Source organism: Aspergillus pseudodeflectus (genome assembly GCF_044049435.1).
Source record: "Aspergillus pseudodeflectus strain CBS 756.74 chromosome Unknown BJX68scaffold_2, whole genome shotgun sequence".
Lineage (NCBI taxonomy): Eukaryota > Fungi > Ascomycota > Eurotiomycetes > Eurotiales > Aspergillaceae > Aspergillus > Aspergillus pseudodeflectus.
The window spans coordinates 1,433,996-1,451,926 of record NW_027263778.1 but is presented as its reverse complement, the minus strand read 5'-3'; the positions used below and the strand labels follow the sequence as shown (position 1 = coordinate 1,451,926).

At 51.0% G+C, this 17,931-nt stretch overlaps 8 protein-coding genes across 8 annotated transcripts; 4 read left to right on the top strand and 4 right to left on the bottom strand.

The window, feature by feature from the left end:
* Positions 1 to 230: 230 nt before the first annotated feature.
* On the top strand, positions 231 to 1,455 carry BJX68DRAFT_225648 (oxidoreductase, 2OG-Fe(II) oxygenase family). Its single transcript, XM_071038406.1, has 2 exons — positions 231 to 764; positions 846 to 1,455. Exons 1-2 carry the CDS (start codon positions 400 to 402, stop codon positions 1,399 to 1,401), a joined length of 921 nt encoding a protein of 306 aa, XP_070905269.1. The 5' UTR covers positions 231 to 399; the 3' UTR covers positions 1,402 to 1,455.
* On the bottom strand, positions 1,429 to 5,046 carry BJX68DRAFT_88520 (putative C6 transcription factor (Mut3)). Its single transcript, XM_071049935.1, has 4 exons — positions 4,590 to 5,046; positions 3,734 to 4,529; positions 3,077 to 3,688; positions 1,429 to 3,026 (listed from the first exon to the last, which is right to left on the bottom strand). Exons 1-4 carry the CDS (start codon positions 4,873 to 4,875, stop codon positions 1,598 to 1,600), a joined length of 3,123 nt encoding a protein of 1,040 aa, XP_070905268.1. The 5' UTR covers positions 4,876 to 5,046; the 3' UTR covers positions 1,429 to 1,597.
* A 2,461-nt stretch (positions 5,047 to 7,507) lies between these two features.
* BJX68DRAFT_261507 (putative PHD transcription factor) lies at positions 7,508 to 10,231 on the top strand (the record flags this gene model as incomplete). Its single annotated transcript, XM_071044159.1, has 2 exons — positions 7,508 to 9,140; positions 9,192 to 10,231. 2 exons carry the CDS (start codon positions 7,508 to 7,510, stop codon positions 10,229 to 10,231), a joined length of 2,673 nt encoding a protein of 890 aa, XP_070905267.1.
* Positions 10,232 to 10,397: 166 nt separating this feature from the next.
* BJX68DRAFT_88501 (uncharacterized protein) lies at positions 10,398 to 11,869 on the bottom strand. The gene is made up of 2 exons (XM_071049934.1): positions 11,441 to 11,869; positions 10,398 to 11,365 (listed from the first exon to the last, which is right to left on the bottom strand). The coding sequence occupies exons 1-2, from the start codon at positions 11,711 to 11,713 to the stop codon at positions 10,565 to 10,567; spliced, it is 1,074 nt and encodes a 357-aa protein (XP_070905266.1). The 5' UTR covers positions 11,714 to 11,869; the 3' UTR covers positions 10,398 to 10,564.
* Positions 11,870 to 12,047: 178 nt separating this feature from the next.
* BJX68DRAFT_88498 (F-box domain protein) lies at positions 12,048 to 13,491 on the bottom strand. The gene has a single exon (XM_071049933.1). It carries the CDS (start codon positions 13,283 to 13,285, stop codon positions 12,164 to 12,166), a length of 1,122 nt encoding a protein of 373 aa, XP_070905265.1. The 5' UTR covers positions 13,286 to 13,491; the 3' UTR covers positions 12,048 to 12,163.
* Positions 13,492 to 14,231: 740 nt separating this feature from the next.
* Positions 14,232 to 15,454, top strand: BJX68DRAFT_225636 (DIM1 family thioredoxin-like protein). The gene is made up of 5 exons (XM_071038405.1): positions 14,232 to 14,465; positions 14,527 to 14,560; positions 14,619 to 14,666; positions 14,755 to 14,997; positions 15,061 to 15,454. Exons 1-5 carry the CDS (start codon positions 14,385 to 14,387, stop codon positions 15,084 to 15,086), a joined length of 432 nt encoding a protein of 143 aa, XP_070905264.1. The 5' UTR covers positions 14,232 to 14,384; the 3' UTR covers positions 15,087 to 15,454.
* A 201-nt stretch (positions 15,455 to 15,655) lies between these two features.
* BJX68DRAFT_88401 (translin) lies at positions 15,656 to 17,005 on the top strand. The gene is made up of 8 exons (XM_071049932.1): positions 15,656 to 15,789; positions 15,853 to 15,889; positions 15,962 to 16,015; positions 16,080 to 16,213; positions 16,286 to 16,391; positions 16,437 to 16,522; positions 16,583 to 16,732; positions 16,794 to 17,005. The coding sequence occupies exons 1-8, from the start codon at positions 15,724 to 15,726 to the stop codon at positions 16,863 to 16,865; spliced, it is 705 nt and encodes a 234-aa protein (XP_070905263.1). The 5' UTR covers positions 15,656 to 15,723; the 3' UTR covers positions 16,866 to 17,005.
* Positions 17,006 to 17,039: 34 nt separating this feature from the next.
* On the bottom strand, positions 17,040 to 17,713 carry BJX68DRAFT_252163 (glutathione peroxidase; the record flags this gene model as incomplete). The annotated part of the gene is made up of 2 exons (XM_071042502.1): positions 17,040 to 17,584; positions 17,671 to 17,713. The coding sequence occupies 2 exons, from the start codon at positions 17,711 to 17,713 to the stop codon at positions 17,040 to 17,042; spliced, it is 588 nt and encodes a 195-aa protein (XP_070905262.1).
* Between the last annotated feature and the right edge of the window lie 218 nt (positions 17,714 to 17,931).

Here is a 17,931-nt window from a genome sequence, read left to right as displayed (position 1 = left end):
ATCTGTTACTCGATATATATATCTGCAGACACTATATGGAATACCCACCGAAAACACAGGTACATAGTACACATACTCTCGACTGGTATGATATAATGACCACTACTAAATATCAGGAAAGAGCATGTATTCATTTGGGTTACCACCATAGCGACGCATACCATCGAGGAGTATTCTAAATGAACCTCCTCCGGTTGCGGAGTCCGAGCCGGAGCACCCAGGTAGGTACGATACAGAATACTACTAACCCACTCTAGCCTAGCCTGTCCTCACCTGACCTTATCAGATGCACTAAGGCCCAGGATCCCCGGGCGCAGGCCTCCGATCCTGACACCAGTCCAATCACATGCGAACCCTAGAGAAGAAAACGTAAAGAAAAAAGAAACCATACGAGGAGAGATGCCGAATCTGAATTCGATCAATTTCAGTCTCTCCTCCGTCTTTTACCTTATCCCGCTATACTTTCTCATCATCGCCCCGCTTCTCCGACAGTTCTTCCCTTCTGATCCGGGCTTATCCGCGCCTAGGGATATTCGCGATGCGGCGTACTTTGATAATGGGGGAAAGGGAGGGGACCTGGAGGAGGAGGAGGATACCTCGTTGCAATTGAACCCGGAGCTGCTGAGTCTTGAGGATGGGGAGACCATTGTATGCGAGCTAGGGAGCGATATGTACCGCACGCACATCTTCTCGTATAACCCGCTCGTTGTATACATCGAGGGATTCCTTTCAGGGCAAGAGGCGGATCACTTAATCAATGTCAGGTATCTTCCACGCCTCTACCTCCCTTTTACCCCTGTCCTATCGTGAGTCACGGCCCAAAGCGACTGACAAACCGGCAATAGCCTCCCCAACTACACCCCCTCCCCCGTATACTCCTCCTCCCAAGCCAACGCCTCCGACCCAACAAAGCGCCTTTCCGACCGCGCCCTTCTCCCGCGCGACAGCGTCGTCCGCTGCATCGAGTCCCGCGCACGCGCATTCCAGGGCTGGAAACCATACCTGTACATCGAGCGCATGTGGGCGCAGCGGTACAATGTGTCAGGCCACTACACGCACCACTATGACTGGGCGGGGACGGCAAAGGGCCGCGGCGGTGACAGGCTTAGTACGTTCATGGTGTATCTCAAGGCGGAGTGCAAGGGGGGTGGAACGAATTTCCCGCGGTTGAGGAGGCCGAGGGATAAGCGGTGGTGCGAATTTGTGGATTGTGAGCAAGAAGAGGGGAGGGAAGGTGTGACGTTCAAGCCGATTAAGGGTAATGCGGTGTTCTGGGAGAATCTGAGGGCAGATGGGAGTGGGTATCCGGAGACGTGGCATGCGGCGTTTCCGGTGGAGCAGGGGGAGAAGGTTGGGCTGAACATTTGGAGTTGGTATCAGCCGCCGACAGGGAGGTGGTGATCTGGCATATCAGGCATTTGGTGTGGTCTGGTTAATCGGTGTACACAAGGTTTCAGATTTGGTTATATAGATGGTTAGATCAGAAATATAAACATGCGAATATAGAAAGGTTTTGGTATTTTGTCCCTAACGCCGCCTGATATCATCCGTGCATGCAGTTCATTAGATATTCTTATTCTCGTAATGCAGGCGCAGCCTACCCAATGTTCATCCATTGGATCCATTCGTCATTAGGGAGCCCTTGCTTCACGTCTTGGTTACCGAAGATGTCGTCCAGCGGCACACCCGGAAGATCGAGACCCACATTGAAGCCGCTGTCGTCCAGCGCCATGCCAAAATTATGCTCATTCCCTGTCGGCATCTGCTGCATTCCGGACGCGTCAGGTGCAAAGTTTGGCTGTTGGTCGAACCCGTAGCCTTGCCAGATGAAATTCTGATTCGGTATCGACACAAGATCTGGGCTGTTGACGGCCTCACCGGGCGTGGACCCATGCGATGCGGGAGACTGGAGCTGCGAAGCTTGCGACCCTGAAAGCTGACCCGAGAGTGCCGCACTCATGCTTGACTGGGACCCGCTTTGGAACATGGGGAACCCCGCAAGGCTGTCAATCTGGGCCCTACTGAGGTTCATAGGGCCAATGTTTTGGTCCGCAGTTGTCGGAATTCCTGTAGTAAACGGCGCTGTAGTGGTCAAGCCAGGCTCGTCAAAACGGAAGTGGTCGTCTTCCAGCGTTGACATGGGTTGAGCGGGATACGCAAACGGGTCACCTGATGGGAACATGATAGGCATAAGGTCAGGAAAGCCAGTGGTATTGGGCATTTGCTGAGCGTTGAATTGCCCTGTAGCAGGCTCCCTGATAGGGAGAACCTGTGACATTGCTGGTGTACTGGACGAGGTGGGTGCGAGATCTGGTGGTGCGGCGGAACCGGGTGGCGTCGAGGCCGCACTCGAAGGAGCTTCAGCAGGTGATTTCACCCAGGTGGGCAGATGGCTACCTCGCGCTTTTGGTGCTGGGGAGCGCGGTGCGTGGTGGTCATCCAGGCTCTTGGGAATATTGCTGGCCTCCAGCTTGGAAGGCCGGGTAAGCAATTGAATCGGGAAAGTACTTGCCCGCTGAGGGGGTTTCAACTCGGGTGCGCGAGTTGGTTGATTATTGGACGGGGCTGGGCGCTTCAAATTGACCTGAACCTTTGAGCTCTGTCGGTTCTTAAGTAGTTCAGGCAGATTCTTGAAAAGGCTGTTGAGGCTTTGCGAGCAACGATCGGCCGCAAGGCTCTTTTTTGCAAGCCCAGCAAGAGTGTTTTTACCTTCCATAGCGTCCTTGAGGACACCGTCTTTGGCCGTTGGCGAATCGGGATTCTCGAGAACGAAGAAAAGCAACGACAAGATCGCAAAGTAAGTGGTGTACATGGTAAACCAAAAAGACCCGTTAAGAAGCCCCTTCTTATGCATTCCGGTGGTGATATGAACGATATTCCGCGATACACTCACACAAGCAGCGGCACAGGCATAAGACCGCCTGTCGACGCCTCGCGCTTGGGAGCCGCTGGAGACGTAGTGAAGAAAAGGTCGGTACATGACCATTTGCGCGTGGGCATAGCTGATACGCAAAAGTTGCCGTATCCTGCACAATTAGAGACCTGATAGCAAATCAGAGAAGGATGGATGACTTACCGCTCGATTTGGGGGGATACTTCGGTTCCCGGTCGCAAGGCAGGTGGGAGCTCCTCCATCCAACTTTGCAGGTCTCGCTCAATCTCCCGAATCTTGGAATGGCTCACGACATAGCGTTGGTCCGACTTTGACCGCTGCTGAGCAGTTTTGAGAGGGTAAATGTATTTCACGATCTTCAGGATGATGTTGGACAGTCGGGTGTGAGCATTAGCACCATGCATTGCATGTATCCGACCTTCCGGGGTCGGCAGAATTCCGTCTACGGTGATAAACTCTCCATCAACCGGCATCGGATACTCTTGGTCGATGTCGTCATCGCTGAGCATCTGTGGAAGACCGAGCAGCGTACTCACGTAGACATCCATTTTTCGAATGACCCAGAATATGCGTTTGCGGAGTTCGCGCTCAATGGGGTTGAAATCCGCAGCTACTGAACGGTGTAGGCCTAGTCGTAAGGCAGAGCGCAAGGCGATTCCGACATATGAATAGCAGGTGCTTAGCTTTGCGGATGATTGCAGAAACAACACCATGAAGCAAATTGCCTGTAACGATGTAAGGTCGCGGCAATCAGTAATCTCCAACAACTGTCGACCAGCTTTAAAATATTGAAATCTATGCCCGTTAGCTGAGGGATGTTTCTAGAAGCGGGTAGCCTACCCTTGACCTATCGCACTTTCATACCCACAGACGTCAAGGGTCCCAGCCCCATCGTCGGAAAATAGACAGCCGACGGACATGACAATGTAGAGTAGTGGCAGGAAGGAGTTTTCTTCATTCGTGAATTGCTCGGGAGGGGTATCGTAGATTCGATCGAACATCGCATAAAACGACGGCTCATGCACGAAACGTATAATCGAACAGCCATCCTCTATGGCGTTGTGACACAAACGTCGTGCAACGTCGCGGGGTGGCAAATCGTGTGTCGGAGGCAAGGATGGTTCCTGCGGAGATTCGGACATGGACTTGGGGCTCTCGAGGAACTGCTGCAGGCCGGGCCGTGTGCGCAGGGGTATCTCCGCCGTCCCTGGCTGCTGGTGAACGCCGAGCTGCTTTCGCAACCGACGAAGGAAAATGATACCGGACGTATGACCGTGGTAATCCCAGTGACCCTGGTCGTCTAGGTCGAGACATCCAGTATTGTCGACCATTGACTCGAGTAAGGACTCGTCAGCCCCCGCGCCGTCCGGGCCCGAAGCATCCGCGGAGCCGTTTGTGTCCGAAGGTTGCGGCGGAGGCGGAGGCTGGGCTGAAGGCTGTTGCTGCAGCTTTTCTCGTTTGATTGCTTGTAATAACTGCTCGGTTGCATGCACATCGAATTGGGGGTCATCGAGATTAAGATCGGGAAGAACGACATGCAGGAGGGCCTCGGCCTTGTGCAACCGGTTCTCCAGCGCTTCGACATACTGCGGTGCGGGGTTGCGGCGTCGATTCGAGGGCTGATCGTAGGTACATTCTAGAAAGAATGGCTAAGTTAGCCATGCAAGCGAATTTTAGAAAATTGTATAGCACTCACCATAGCTGTAGACAGTGCAATGAGTGCAGGGTTGCTTTCCGTCGCATTTGATTTTCTTGCGCCGGCATTCATCGCATGCACGGGTCACCCTGCGCCGTTTTTGCATGGGAAGCGGGGCTTTAACCTTGGCATCGGGCGCAGCATCTCCTGCAGAGAGGTCTTGTGAGAAGTTTTGAGGGGGTGTTATCGAGAATTCGCCCTCGTCGGCGGCATAAAGGCTCGAGTCTGGTGTAGGATCCTCGTCGCCCGCATTGTCGGCGAGAAAAGACGAAGTTGAAGTCGCCATGGAGGGCTTAAGTGTACCAAAGCCGTAACATACAAGGATATACCGTTCGGGAGGGAGGCACGAGATGGAAGCACTGGAAATGCGAGCGAGGGTGTTGGATCAGGGGTGTATATGAGAAGGCTGCAGTGCGCAGCGAATCGACCGTTCTGGCACCTCCACCAAAAGTGGATTTGACGGATCTTACCGAGTCATGGAAGGCACAGTGAGCGGAAAATGGACAAGGGGACGAAAGAAAGAAACTTCAAATTCTTTTCTTCCTGTCTTGTTTTTGGTAAGATCAGCTTGCTAGAGAAAAGTCGAACGAGGCGAGGATAGATCCGACGGCGGCGGGAATAGCAGGAAAATGTCCGTCTGACGCAGGGTTGGATGAGTCAAGAATAAGCAGCGGAATTTTCAAGAAGAGAACGAAGATCGGTGACGGAGGAGGACTTGATGCGACTAGCTCGAGCTAAAAACCGTCGGGCGTTCGCGACCTGCGAGGCGGAGGTTGGAGATGGAGCATCGGAGATATAAGCAAGCAAAGGGAGAAAGGAAGGTGGGTGAGAGAAACAGACTTGGAATACGAGCTGTCGCGGCGATAAAAGGCTAAAGCGACAGCAGTACTCTGTTCCTAGGCTGTGGAGGGGATTCTTGATGAGATAATCTCGCTTTTAAGGCTGAACCCACCATTATTATTATTCACTCTGACGCTTTGGCGCTTTGGAGGGAAAAACTTCATCCAGAGAACCAAGAAATTGGAACCGTGGGTGCGCCTCCACCGCGACATCGAAGTATATTGTCCCACTGCGGGCCATCATCCAGCCGCTGCTTCTCGGAGTTCTCCTCCTATCACCAAGGATTCTGGGATTTTCTCGAAGGCAACACCCTCGTTCATTATTCTTATTCTCGCTCGCATGGGATAAGCAGCCAGGCGGTATTGGGCCAATCCCGTGCGCCAGTCCATTCACACTAAAAGGCTTAGTCCTCTCGTGGAGGGATCGGATTTGGGGGCCGCTCACCGGTGTCGGACTCTAGAACTCGATCAGACCTAGCGCTGTCGGGGATCTGTCAGGTTGTTCGCCGTGTTCAAGACGACATCTCTATGCCGACCATGGGCAAGGATGGTGCCTGTTGGGTTTCAGCTTATCAGATCAGGTGATGATGTCATGGATCGAAACGGCTATAGTTCGCGATGAATGGCCTCGCAAGATTTGTGGAATCGACGAAGACCTGGCGATATATGTTTGCTATACACAGGCAAGATCATCCTTCAAAGGATTCCTTCGCATCTCATAACGTGGGGTTGTTTCATAGTCGAAAGCTGCACCCCAGACGTACAGAAAGAGGCCTGTGCATTGTGCACCCGACTGATATTGTCACTTACGCGTTTCAGGGAGAGTCAAGACAGCATATTATTTCCTAGAGAAGTAAGCTTTGGTAGTACAAGCAGAACATAGAATCGGTTTGATAAGAGGCTCTCAGAGTCTCAGCCTGAAGCTCAAGCATCAGCGCCATCACTACCTCATCTCCACCTTCCAACGCGGTAGGGTGTAGACGTGCTTTGACAGCTGACGCAGCCGCATGTTTGGTGGCTGTTTCGTGGGGGAAATCTTGGCCTATAACATCGACCAACAACAAGCTGGTACGACAAAGAACTGTTACCACATGGACACGGTTATAGATCACAGCTGAGTGTCTGATGTATGCAGGAATGGGACATAATGTTAGTAAAAGCTTTGACAGAATGTTTGCAATTGGGATAGAAGGTCTCGGGATGTTTTGAGTGACTGAGCTTGATCTAATGAAGACCGAAGCTCAGCCGCCAAAACATCCTACTCTTCGCCTCGGAGAATTGGAAGAGCCCATTCATGAAATATTAGGCCAAAAGCAATAGCCGCTGCGAGAGATGTTCGCGGGCCACAATATAATGCGCAATCTTTAGCATAGACCCCATGGTAGAGCCATCAAGAGCGACGATCGTAGGAGCAACAATAGTAGACGAATCGGGAAAGAGTGGCACAGGTCCCCCTCACCGCCTCTGACATTCTGCCATCCTGCCCGATAAACAAGGTATCAATTTTTGTCGCCCTTATCCCAAACTCCGCGCCAGAGACCGCGCAAATTTCCTCTCCACGTGTAGGTTTGAGCAAGCCTTGAATCCTTTGAAAGCGGCTCGAACTCACGAAATCTATATTTCCAGAAGACTTTGCACGTTTCTCACTCACACCTAGCCACCTCTCTAACCCCCTGAGATCAGAGCTCCGGTGTCGCTTTCGGGGTCTCGCAGCTGAAATTCGCGCCAGCTCCGCATCCCGTCGGATCAGTCTTCCCACGCCACTCGTCGCTGTGGTTGATATTTGCGATAGGATACCAAACTCTGGATCTTCCTAATACTCTCTGCCGATTTCCAACGACATCTCCGGTTGATACCGCTTTCGAGACCTCACTATCCCTACGCTGGCCGTCAAGGATGCGCGAAGCGCATGTGATCGGAGTGACAAACAAGATCTGATTCTCAACGCTCCAATACGAGCTGCCATAATTGTTTCTGATCTCGATAATTTGATTTCCTCGTCGGCTTGTTTGCGGCGTCTTTCACTGAGGAGAGTGGTGTACGCACTGGGCGATTGATTCGCAGGGAACCTGCTTTGCGATGGCTTCGGATACAACCGTGCCGGCAGATGGCCAGGCCGACGGCTCATCTGAATACAAGGTAGATGTCTCCAATCCTTATGAGACTGATCCCGAACGCCTACCCGAAGATGATCCCTTTCGGCGGCGCAGTGCGCACTACGGTCGCTATAAGCCGCGAGATGATGATTTTGCACCTCGTTACACTGATTGGTGCGGACCGGACGCAGAAGCGAAACAGTACTGGGAAGACACCGTGAAGACTTTATGGACACCGGAAAACTCACTGCATGTGCCGGGTGGGAGGCAAGTGTATGCTGCTGGCAGCATAATCATCAGAGTCGACCACGAAGAGTCAATCGGTGCGGCAGCTGAACGGTTCTCATCTCTGAATGAGAATGAGCTGAGCGCGTCAAGAAAAGCAGAGGATATACTGAGAGAGATGGGAGTTGCTGTACCAACAATCTATTTTTGCGGCACGGTAGCAGGGAAGAATGTGACGGTGGAGGCTAGAATCCCTGGCGTTTCTCTTGATGTTGCGTGGAAGTACCTTGCAGCCGAGCAGGTTGAGACGTTGAAACAGCAATGTCGTCGTGTATCGGAACGACTCAGTACGATCGATACTCCCCCGCAACACCCGTCCTACCTCTGCAGCAAACTCAATCCGCAAAACCCTTCCGATCTCGTAGGGCTGGAACAAAAAACGCTATTCAAGGAGGCCGAAGCGTCAGAGAACTTTTTATTCGTTCACAATAATATGCTTCTTTCAAACGTTATCGTGAACAATGACAAGGTAGTCGGTCTGACTGGTTGGCGAGATAGCGGTTACTTTGGTTTTCAGCGAGCAAGCAAAGTACATCGGGGAGTACGGGTTCCGCAGATTGCTTCAATAAAGGAGCTGGGGGCCAGCCTTGAGGATCTCGACCCGTGGGACGACCTTTACAAAGGTCTCCAGGAGCCTGTGGCGGCAGTTACTTCTACCGAGGAGCACAGCGCACCTGCTTCCTCAGTGAAGGCTGAACCCCAAAATATGGACTTGGATGGAGTCCCTCTCAATGCTGAAGCGGATATCAAGCCAGTGCCACCGCATCTTGGCGGCACAGATTTGCCCGAGGAGCATCCAACCCCCAAGAAGGTTGCCAGCCTCAAGAACCAAGGGAACTCAAGGGCATCGTCATTAGACCGGTCTTCACCAGCTAACTCCACGAAAGGCCCAGCCAAACGGGCCGCTCCCGCAGCAACAAAGAAAGGTATCGGAAGAAAGCCTGCGCCCAAAAAACGGAAGCTTGATGACCAGGATAACGAGAGCGTGGGCAGTCGCCGGTCCCAGACACCATTACCTTCCCGTCCTAGCAAGGCACCTGGGATGAAAAAAGGGGGCTCTGCGTCGTTGGCAAACTCGCCGGCGCCTGAAAGCAAGAAGAAAGGCACTAAAAAAGCCGCATTGAAGGAGGACCAACAGGAACCAGAGGAGCAAGAGGAGGAGGAGGAAGACGACGAGGACGATTCCGACAGCAACGAAACCTTCTGTATTTGTCGAAAGCCCGACAACCACACTTGGATGATCGCCTGTGATGGCGTTTGCGACGATTGGTACCATGGAAAATGCGTCAACATTGACCCCCGAGACGCCGAACTTATTGAGAAATACATATGTGGGTCCTATAAAACGAATGCCTCACCCTCTTTTGCTAATGAAGCGACAGGCCCTAACTGCAAAGCGCAAGGGCATGGATGGACTATCTGGAAGCCAATGTGCAGGCTGAAAGAGTGCCGTAAGCCTTGTCGCTTCGACAAGAGAAACCTCAGCAAGTACTGCTCCGACGAGCACGGGCTGGAGTTTATGCGCCAAAAAACCCAACACCTTAATTTATCCTCTCAGCTAGCGAAGCCAAAGTTTATTCGCAGGGCGGCTTTCAATGGATTCCTTAATCCTAGGGATGATGATAGCGAGTTTGAGGGATCCCATATTGAAGATGAAGGAGATGACAATATGGCAGACCTTGGAAGCAGAGGCGGGGTTCTCACTGCCGGGGACCTTACAGCTGTCATAATGGGAGTCGTGTCAGCGGCCGAATTTCGCAAACTAGGCGCACACATTGTCGCGCCTCTACCGGAAGAAGAAAATGACGATGCGGAAACGAAGTCAGTCAAGAAGCTCGGTCTAGATGTTGGCGTCGATGGCCTTGATTACTCGCCTGACGAGGCGGAGAAACTCGAAAAGCTGCGCAAGCGGCGTGATGACTTATTCCATCGCAGAGATATGCTAGAAGCACGCAGTAACTTCCTCACCCTTGTCCGTCAGAGATCGAAGAGCATTCTCGAGGTCTTGAAGAAAAAGGATCCCAAAGGTGGATGGAAAGATATTTGCGGCTTTGATACAAGACTGGCTTGGGCTGACGACGAATTCGACGAATGGAGGCTGTCGGACACAGGCAGAAAGGCGTTAGAGGAGGGCACGCCTGAAGCGCTTGCTTCAAGCTACCCCGGCACTGACGCTGATGGCGACACGAATATGGAGGACGATAATGCCCACGAGTTTGCGGGACTTACCCGAGGAGTCTGCACCAAGAAACGATGCGAGAGGCACAAGCAATGGCTTAAGGTCCAACAACAGGACGCTGCGTTTGAAGAAGTAACGCTTGTCGATGACCTCGCAGAGTGCGAAAGAGAGGCCAAAGGGGTGGTGGAAAGAGCCGTTCTCAGAATGTGGGCTGAGAACGGAAACATGCAAAATGGCCACTAAAAGCTATCTGTTTGTGCTCCTCAGGCATTGCTTTCTGCACTTTTTTTTGTTCCCCGGATGCTTATTGTTTGGTCCGGATTTAGTGTCTTCTGGTCGATTCTGATACCATTCTTTCCGGGAGAGAAAGGATTGCATTTCGGCGTTGGGTTTGCTTAATGTTTGGTTTGATCACTGGTTGCATAAGGATGGCGTATTCTGGCTGGTGACAGGAATATAAGAACCCATATTTCTTTCGTCATAGATAACGTGTATAATAAAGTATATCGCCGGGTGCCTCGTGCAGTGCGTCCGGCGGCGTCGTGCCTTCACTGATGTCTTCGAAACTGAGTAAACTTATGTCCTAGTACTGCTCCACGTACACCATTTCCCAACACCACTACCCACCCGATCCTTAATCACCTCGACCACAGGAACGTTCCTTGTATTCGACATCAAAAGATGTGTGTCAATACCTTGGTCAAGCGTGCGCATTAACAGGCTCGGAAAGAGAGGCGCATCCGTTACGGAAAACATCGACTGAAGCCCATCATCCGGAGCTTGGTGGGATCCGGGATCCCTCTGACTCTGTGGCAGCCTTCCTTCAGAGTTATCACGGACTATCGGCCCAACACCGCTTGTGTTCACAAATAGGATCGACAGGTAGGGCCGATGCATACGGGATAGCTGGGTTGATGTCCGCAGCGCACTGCTCAAGACGGCCGTGCCCCTCATGGCGTTCGACGCTCGGATCACAGCCTCCGTGAGCGTGTCGAGACCGGCGACTATGAGGGTCATTGAGTGGCCGGTGTCCGGTGGAGTGCTGTGCTGATTCTCATTTCCATGCTCGTGGTCATGATCGTCTTGGGGTTGGTGAGCTTCCCATGTCTTGCGTAGGATGTCAGAGACTTCGTCAATAGCCTGTAAGGCGGCAGCAAAGTCGAATACCGGGAAAAGCTGAACAGAGTCAAGGTGTGAAATCGCTTGTGCGCGTGAGAGAGGGGGTTGTTGGTTGGATAGTAGTGAGGCGAGAAGTTTCTCGGGCGAGAAGATGGTTAGATTTGCAGGATGGATTATGAACGTCCTGTTTTGAGATTTTGGTGTACCGATAGTGGAAGGAGTACGCCGGAGCCAGTCTGTCAGAAGGCGTCGGGGGAGCTGAAAGTGTGGTTAGTAGTCGTTTGCAATACAATCGATGCTGACAGGAGGCGAGTCGTAAGATCTGATGCATACCTCGCCTACGAACTCGTCATCGTTGTCGTTTGGAAGTCTCCCTCGTAGCCTCGAGAATGCGACCACTGTTCCTGGGCGAAAGATGTTGGAGGAGGAGTGTAAGCCCTGTGCAATATCGAGCTTGAGATTCCATGCCTCTGATGTGCTTGGGTCTGGGTCTCTGGATTCTAAGAACGAAGCATCCCTGTTCGCGGCGAATGATGCCGATGATGAGATTAAGGAATGAGCTAGCACAGGGCCTGCCGGTTCGATGTTAGATGTAGTCGTAGGCATTATATCGGAGAGGCGCTATAGACGCGTGGTGGAGGCCTCGGAAACTTGCTCGTCTAGATTTTTATCCCAACAGACAATCAAGCTGGAAGAGGATGACCAGTATCCACAGTAATTGAAGAATTCATCGCATGGCACATACTTCCGCCGATGATGTCCTGAGGGAGGTGAGTATGAGAAACCTTCAAGCTGAAAGGTGACACTCGTGATAAAACAGACCTTGTAGCCTGAGGATTTAGGCATCAATTTGTTGTCATGGAGAAATTTCAAACATGGTCTCCGTGTCTTTTGTAGTTCAAAGATAGTACTACTAGTAGAGAAAGCTATCAGGGGGAGATATACACATCGACGATACTGATAGTATTGGGTAATTAGGTAATTAGGTGTCATGGCTAAACAGAACGCGGTACATTGTGGCAGCATTAGGTGTGGATATTTACTGCGGTTACGTGCTCATTCACTCTCCACGTTTGAGTCCTGGACCATATTTTTGATCCAAGTGCCATGTCCATTGTGCGTCCATGGACCATCGCAAAGAATATCCCCGAGTATCACATCTATCTCAGCCCGAACGGCTTCCATTTGGTAGTCACAAGCTGTGAACCTGGAGAGGCGGCTCGTTCTTCCTAGACCTCTGACTGCGTTTGCAATCAGTGAGTATCCTGTCGCAAGCTCCATCCAAGGATCACTAGGGTCCATTGAGCCTCGCTGCTCAAGCTCTGTCACCCTGTCATTTCGAGAAGGGCCTAACTGTATGCTCAAGGAGCGAAGGTTGGTCATCAGTTCCACGGCATCTAACACGAGTTGAACATGGTTGTAAAAAGGAAAGACGGCCACATAGGTGAAAGACGTCAGATTCTCCAACGAGAAGGATAGACGCGGTCGATGAGGCCGAGATTTGGCGGATACCAATGAGCTCCAGCGATGGAATAAGGAAGGGACTTGATATAGAAAGTACTCGTAGTGATTGTAAGCTTTGAGTGAGGAGGATTCATTGAAAAACATGGATGACCACGGCAGACAGTCTAGAAGAGTAGACTGCTCGTTGACTTGCGCAGCCGGTGCAGGCGTCGGACCTCGTCCGTCACAATTCAGCTGTAGAAGCTGAAGCGGTATCTCAAAAGCCCAGCCATGCTCCTCGGGAATTTGCATCCCTAGCATCCCCTTTATGAACGATGGCGGCGCAATTATCGTGAAGTGTAGCGGCCGAACGGAGTGTAACAGGCGCCGCCACCAAAATGGCCCGAAACCCTCATAATCATCCGAAAGAGAGTCTCCTTTTACCACCACAGATATCACATAGCGGTACAGTTCCGATGAGACAAACGCAAGGTATCTATCCAGGTCCCTTAGCTTGAAGCAACCGTGCGAGAACAGGCGAGGTCGGACAAGGTCATGGAGGCGAGAACATGTGAGGGACAGGTTTTTGAGGTTGCGGGTTCCCGACTTCGTTATGTTAACGCTCGGAGGTCGGTGTAGCCTGTACGAGGATGGAGGAGGTGTCGAAAGAAGAAGGATGATCTCGTCTAGAAGCTCATTTGGGAGCGACCCGATTGAGGCGGCGGCTGACGCCATCGTTAGGGGGACTGTCAGTTCAAGGATGAAAAGGCGTCACATCACGAGAATATGCTCTCGCACGGAAATCGAGGAGAGCGAAACTGAAGGCATCAATGACAAACTCCATATGATATCGCCATGCCAGGAGTCTGAAAGTTTGGGAGCAGAAAGTAGCGGAACGCGGGTGGAAGGGTTCTCGACCCCAAGGTCAGGAGGCCCCCACCAAGTCCAAAGACAGGGAAACCTCCACCACGGCTCAAGATCTCACACGACAATCTCGGCAATCTCATCCAGCAGCATCATGCAATTCGTCGGACGTTATGTGATCGCTCGGCCTCGGAAACCTGGGAAAAGGCTGTTTTCGGCCGTCGCGCGATACTCCTTCCACAATGATGATTCGGCTTCGTCTCCCAGCCAGCATTCGTCGCTTCAGGGCGAAGCTGTGCGGTTTAACCGTTCGAATCCGGTGGCCTGAAAAGATCCGCGTCCTCTAGATCTCCCTAGGTCTTTGATTTTATAGGCCAATCGACCCCAATACTCATCTAAAACCATCATCACTCCAGCACGAGACTGAAGGCGTGTTTCGCTAGAACGTGGCCATACCTCCGGCTCGAGACGGCCATTTGCCTCTTGCATCTTACTTTGGCATCGACACTCAAGTGAAGAATTCTATTTCGGACACATCGACGTAGCTTTACTGCTTATTGAGAGAGATACTGATCAGGCGCGGAAGGACGGGACTGGTTATAGGTACAGTAATCAAGCGGGCATTCGCAGAAGGACACTGATTGGCACCTCAACTTCAAAAGAGAACGAATATCGGAGCATTGCAGAGTAGTCATATTATAAGGCAGCTAGTAGAGAAACAATCATGGCAATACAAGGCAGCGCTCAAGGAAATTTATGATAAACGTTGTACATCATAGTTAACTAGATCATCCTAGTAGATGAAGCTCTTTTTCTGGCAGAATTTTCTGGAAGATCATACTCACCGCTTTGGGCTGTCATGGGACGACTCACGTGACCCAAATAAATGTTCCTGATTGACGACGAAGCCTCCTTCAACCTTAGGAATACTGATTTCTAAGAAAGTCCTCCATCATCCTAACTCCTCACCATGGGCTCCGTTGTTCTCCCCCATTTGCGCACAGCATGGCACGTTGATCAAGCCATCCTCTCAGAGGAGGATAGACTAGTGGTGCGCATACCAACTCCGCCATCATAACAAGAACACCTCTAATCGTTGAAAATTGAAACAGGTCATCAGATTCGGTCGGGATCATGATGTTGACTGTAGGTTTCCATCTCTTTGCGCAATAGCCATGGCGTGCCACTAACATCTACTCACCAGGCATGCGCCAGGACGAAGTTCTATTCAAGCTCGCTGAACGAGTGAAGAGTAAGTCAGAAACATGTTTTCTTGCCTTTCATCATCATGAAAAGCTCTGTTTTTATGGAGGATGGAAAATGTACTCATTAAACCTTAGACTTTGCCGTAATCTACCTCTGCGACATCGACGAGGTACCCGAGTTCAACACCATGTACGAACTCTTCGACCCAATGACAATCATGTTTTTCTTTCGAAATAAGCACATCATGTGTGATTTCGGCACTGGTAACAACAACAAGTTGAACTGGGTGCTTGAGGATAAGCAGGAGTTGATTGATATCATCGAGACGATCTACAAGGGCGCGCGCAAAGGCCGCGGTCTTGTTGTGAGTCCAAAGGGTGAGTTTGAGCTCCTCTTGTGCTTTGAATTGTTGCTGGGCCGTAATGCTGATGACTCTACAGATTACTCTACGAGGTACCGGTACTGAGGGTCTCTATCGGTGGCCTTATTTCCACTCGGTGACGCTCCAGGCCTCTCCCGCTCGTTGATTCTCGAGCTTCCCTCAAAATTAGCGTACGGAAGCTTGTTGCGAAGGGTACCGATTACTTGGTCTTTCGAACCTCGTAGCTGAAGCTTGAGCCTGAGCCTGAGCACGCAATAGGAGGGCCGAGACAACGCTGACACATAATGGAGCTACTTTGAAATGAGGATGAGGGAGGCTGCATTAAATCTTGGTGATGTCTTGTGGGTCGGTGTTTGATACAGAGGTTGTTCCTGTCAGTGCTCGCTTTTATGATTTATGACGCTTCAGAGATATGAAATCGATATAGAAATGAATGGACCCGCTTCACAAAATCTGCAATTATTTCTTAGTTAGGAGAATGGCCAGGGTATTCTCCTGAGCTCTTGACTATGCTGTGGTAAAGAAACAAGGGCTGGGTGTACTATGCTCCTTCTCAAAGGGTGTCCAGTGGACGATCAGATCCACACCTCAGGCACAATAACGGAAAGCCCCACAATCAATTGTTTCTCTTGACGTAACTTTCATTCATCACTGCCGCAACACTGCATCAATATTGCACAAATACATCAATTCCGAGAGAAAGCGAACCCTCATACGCAAAATGATTGATCGCGCCATTTTCGAAAGTCTTCAGACGAAGATTGACGAGGAGGCTGCCGTCAGAGATGTACGTCCTGCCAACAAAACACAGCGCAACAACATAATGAATCAACGACTGACCGCATTACAGGAACTTCATGAGATCGTGCAAACTCTTGCCCGGAAAGGTCTCACCTCTATGTCTATCTTAACCAGCCAGAAGGAGAAAAGCTGACGCAAAGCGACTTTCCTTCCCCCAGGCCGATCCACACAAGCTACCCTTTCCCGAGCTCACTCTACACCCGCGGAACAGTGTAAGTTTACCTTCCTATTACTACTTGAATTCTTACAGCCGCATTTGAGTGCTAATCTGAGCAGTGAAGCCCGTTCTCGAAGATGCTACGAAGGAGATCCTCGCGCAGAAAGAGGAAGTCTTCCGTCTGAAGGGCGTGGCGGATAAGCATCCATTCTACAAATATAACGGGCTGTGGTCCCGAGAACTCCAGAATCTTGTAAGTCGATACGATGATGCAAACTTTGATGTTGCCATACTGTCTGCCAATAAACTAACAGTTGTTGATTAGGTCTCGTCTATCGAACTGTGTGCCTGGCTAGGCGGGCTGCAGGAGTACAAGACTACCAGCTCTGCTGCGTTTCTGACGATGGAGGAGGTTGGAAAGTTTCTTGATAGTTCGGATTTCTCCCGTTCTCATTTCACTATGCTGACATGTACAGTCCCCGTGAACCTAAAAGAGGAAGATGCATTCCATCTCACGCTGGAGGAGTACCTTCTTGCGCTTATCTCCATGGTTGAAGAGCTGGTAGGTTTTCCACCCTACCTCTTTTCGTGATATTTTGCTTAAACCCCAATCTACTTTTAGGCCCGCCTCGCTGTCAACTCCGTTACCCTTGGCGACTTTGAACGTCCGACACAGATCAGCAATTTCATCAAGGAGCTGTTCTCCGGATTTCAATTGCTGAATTTGAAGAACGATATCCTGCGGAAGCGAAGCGATGGAATCAAGTACAGCGTAAGTTTCTCAATTACTTGAGTTGCATGGAATAAAAAGGTCAGCGCTGAGAATGGTACAGGTCAAGAAGGTAGAGGACGTGGTCTACGACCTCTCGCTGCGCAATTTGATTCCCAAAGGCAAGAGCGCCTGATAGCAGATGATTATTATGCATTGCAGTAGTGGATATTATGATAATTTGGCCACGACACCAAAGAAGAGCCAGAGGGTGGCTTCCCAACAATTAGGGAAGATGCAAGAGCGAGACACAAAACAAAAATAGGTATCATAAACCATAACACGGACGAAAAGAAATGGCTGGATGAGGTTACGCTAGCTTCGCGCTCTCTTCAGCAGCCGGCTCTCCCTCTGTAGTAGTATTCACAGCTGATGCCAAAGTTCCCTCCTTCTTTGCCTTTTCAATCTCCTTGACAATGGTTGCCTCCAACGACTCCGGTTTAGTGGTACTAGCCCAACGTCCAACAACCTTGCCGTCAGCTGAGATCAAGAACTTCTCAAAGTTCCACTTGATCCTCTTGAGCCCCAGCAGGCCGGGCTGCGACTCTTTGAGCCAGGTCCAAAGCGGCGACGCATTTCCACCATTCACTTCCGTCTTTCCGAGAACAGGGAAGGTAACGCCGTAGTTGATCTGGCAGAATTCCTGAATCTCATCATTGGAGCCGGGGTCTTGGCTCCCGAACTGGTTGCAGGGAAATCCGAGGATGAGGAAATCGTCGCCGTACTTGGACTTGAGCGATTGGTAGAGGTTCTCGAGGCCTTTGAATTGAGGAGTGAAGCCGCATTTCGAGGCGGTGTTGACGACGAGCACGACTTTGCCTTTGAGGTCTGTGAGAGGGTAGGTTGCGCCTTTCTCTGTTGGTAGAAGCAAAAGAGATAATTAGTTTCTTAAACATTGAATGGGGTGATGTGATGAGGTGAGGGGAAGGGAAAGGACGTACTGTCGACAGGCTCGAAGTCGTAGAATGTAGTCGCGGAAGACATGGTGTACGATTTGCTGTGTAGTGATCTGAATTGAGGTCGAAGCTCGAACTTGGTGGCTTGTGGGAAAAGTCGTGGTGGTGTAGGACGAAGAAAAATGGCAGGAGGTGTGGCACAGGGACGAGGCGCCTTTTGTATCCGAATCCCGCCTCTGAGTAATAATCTCGGAGGATTAATCAACGACAAGCCACGAGAATAACCTGCAGGGGAAATAGGCATGA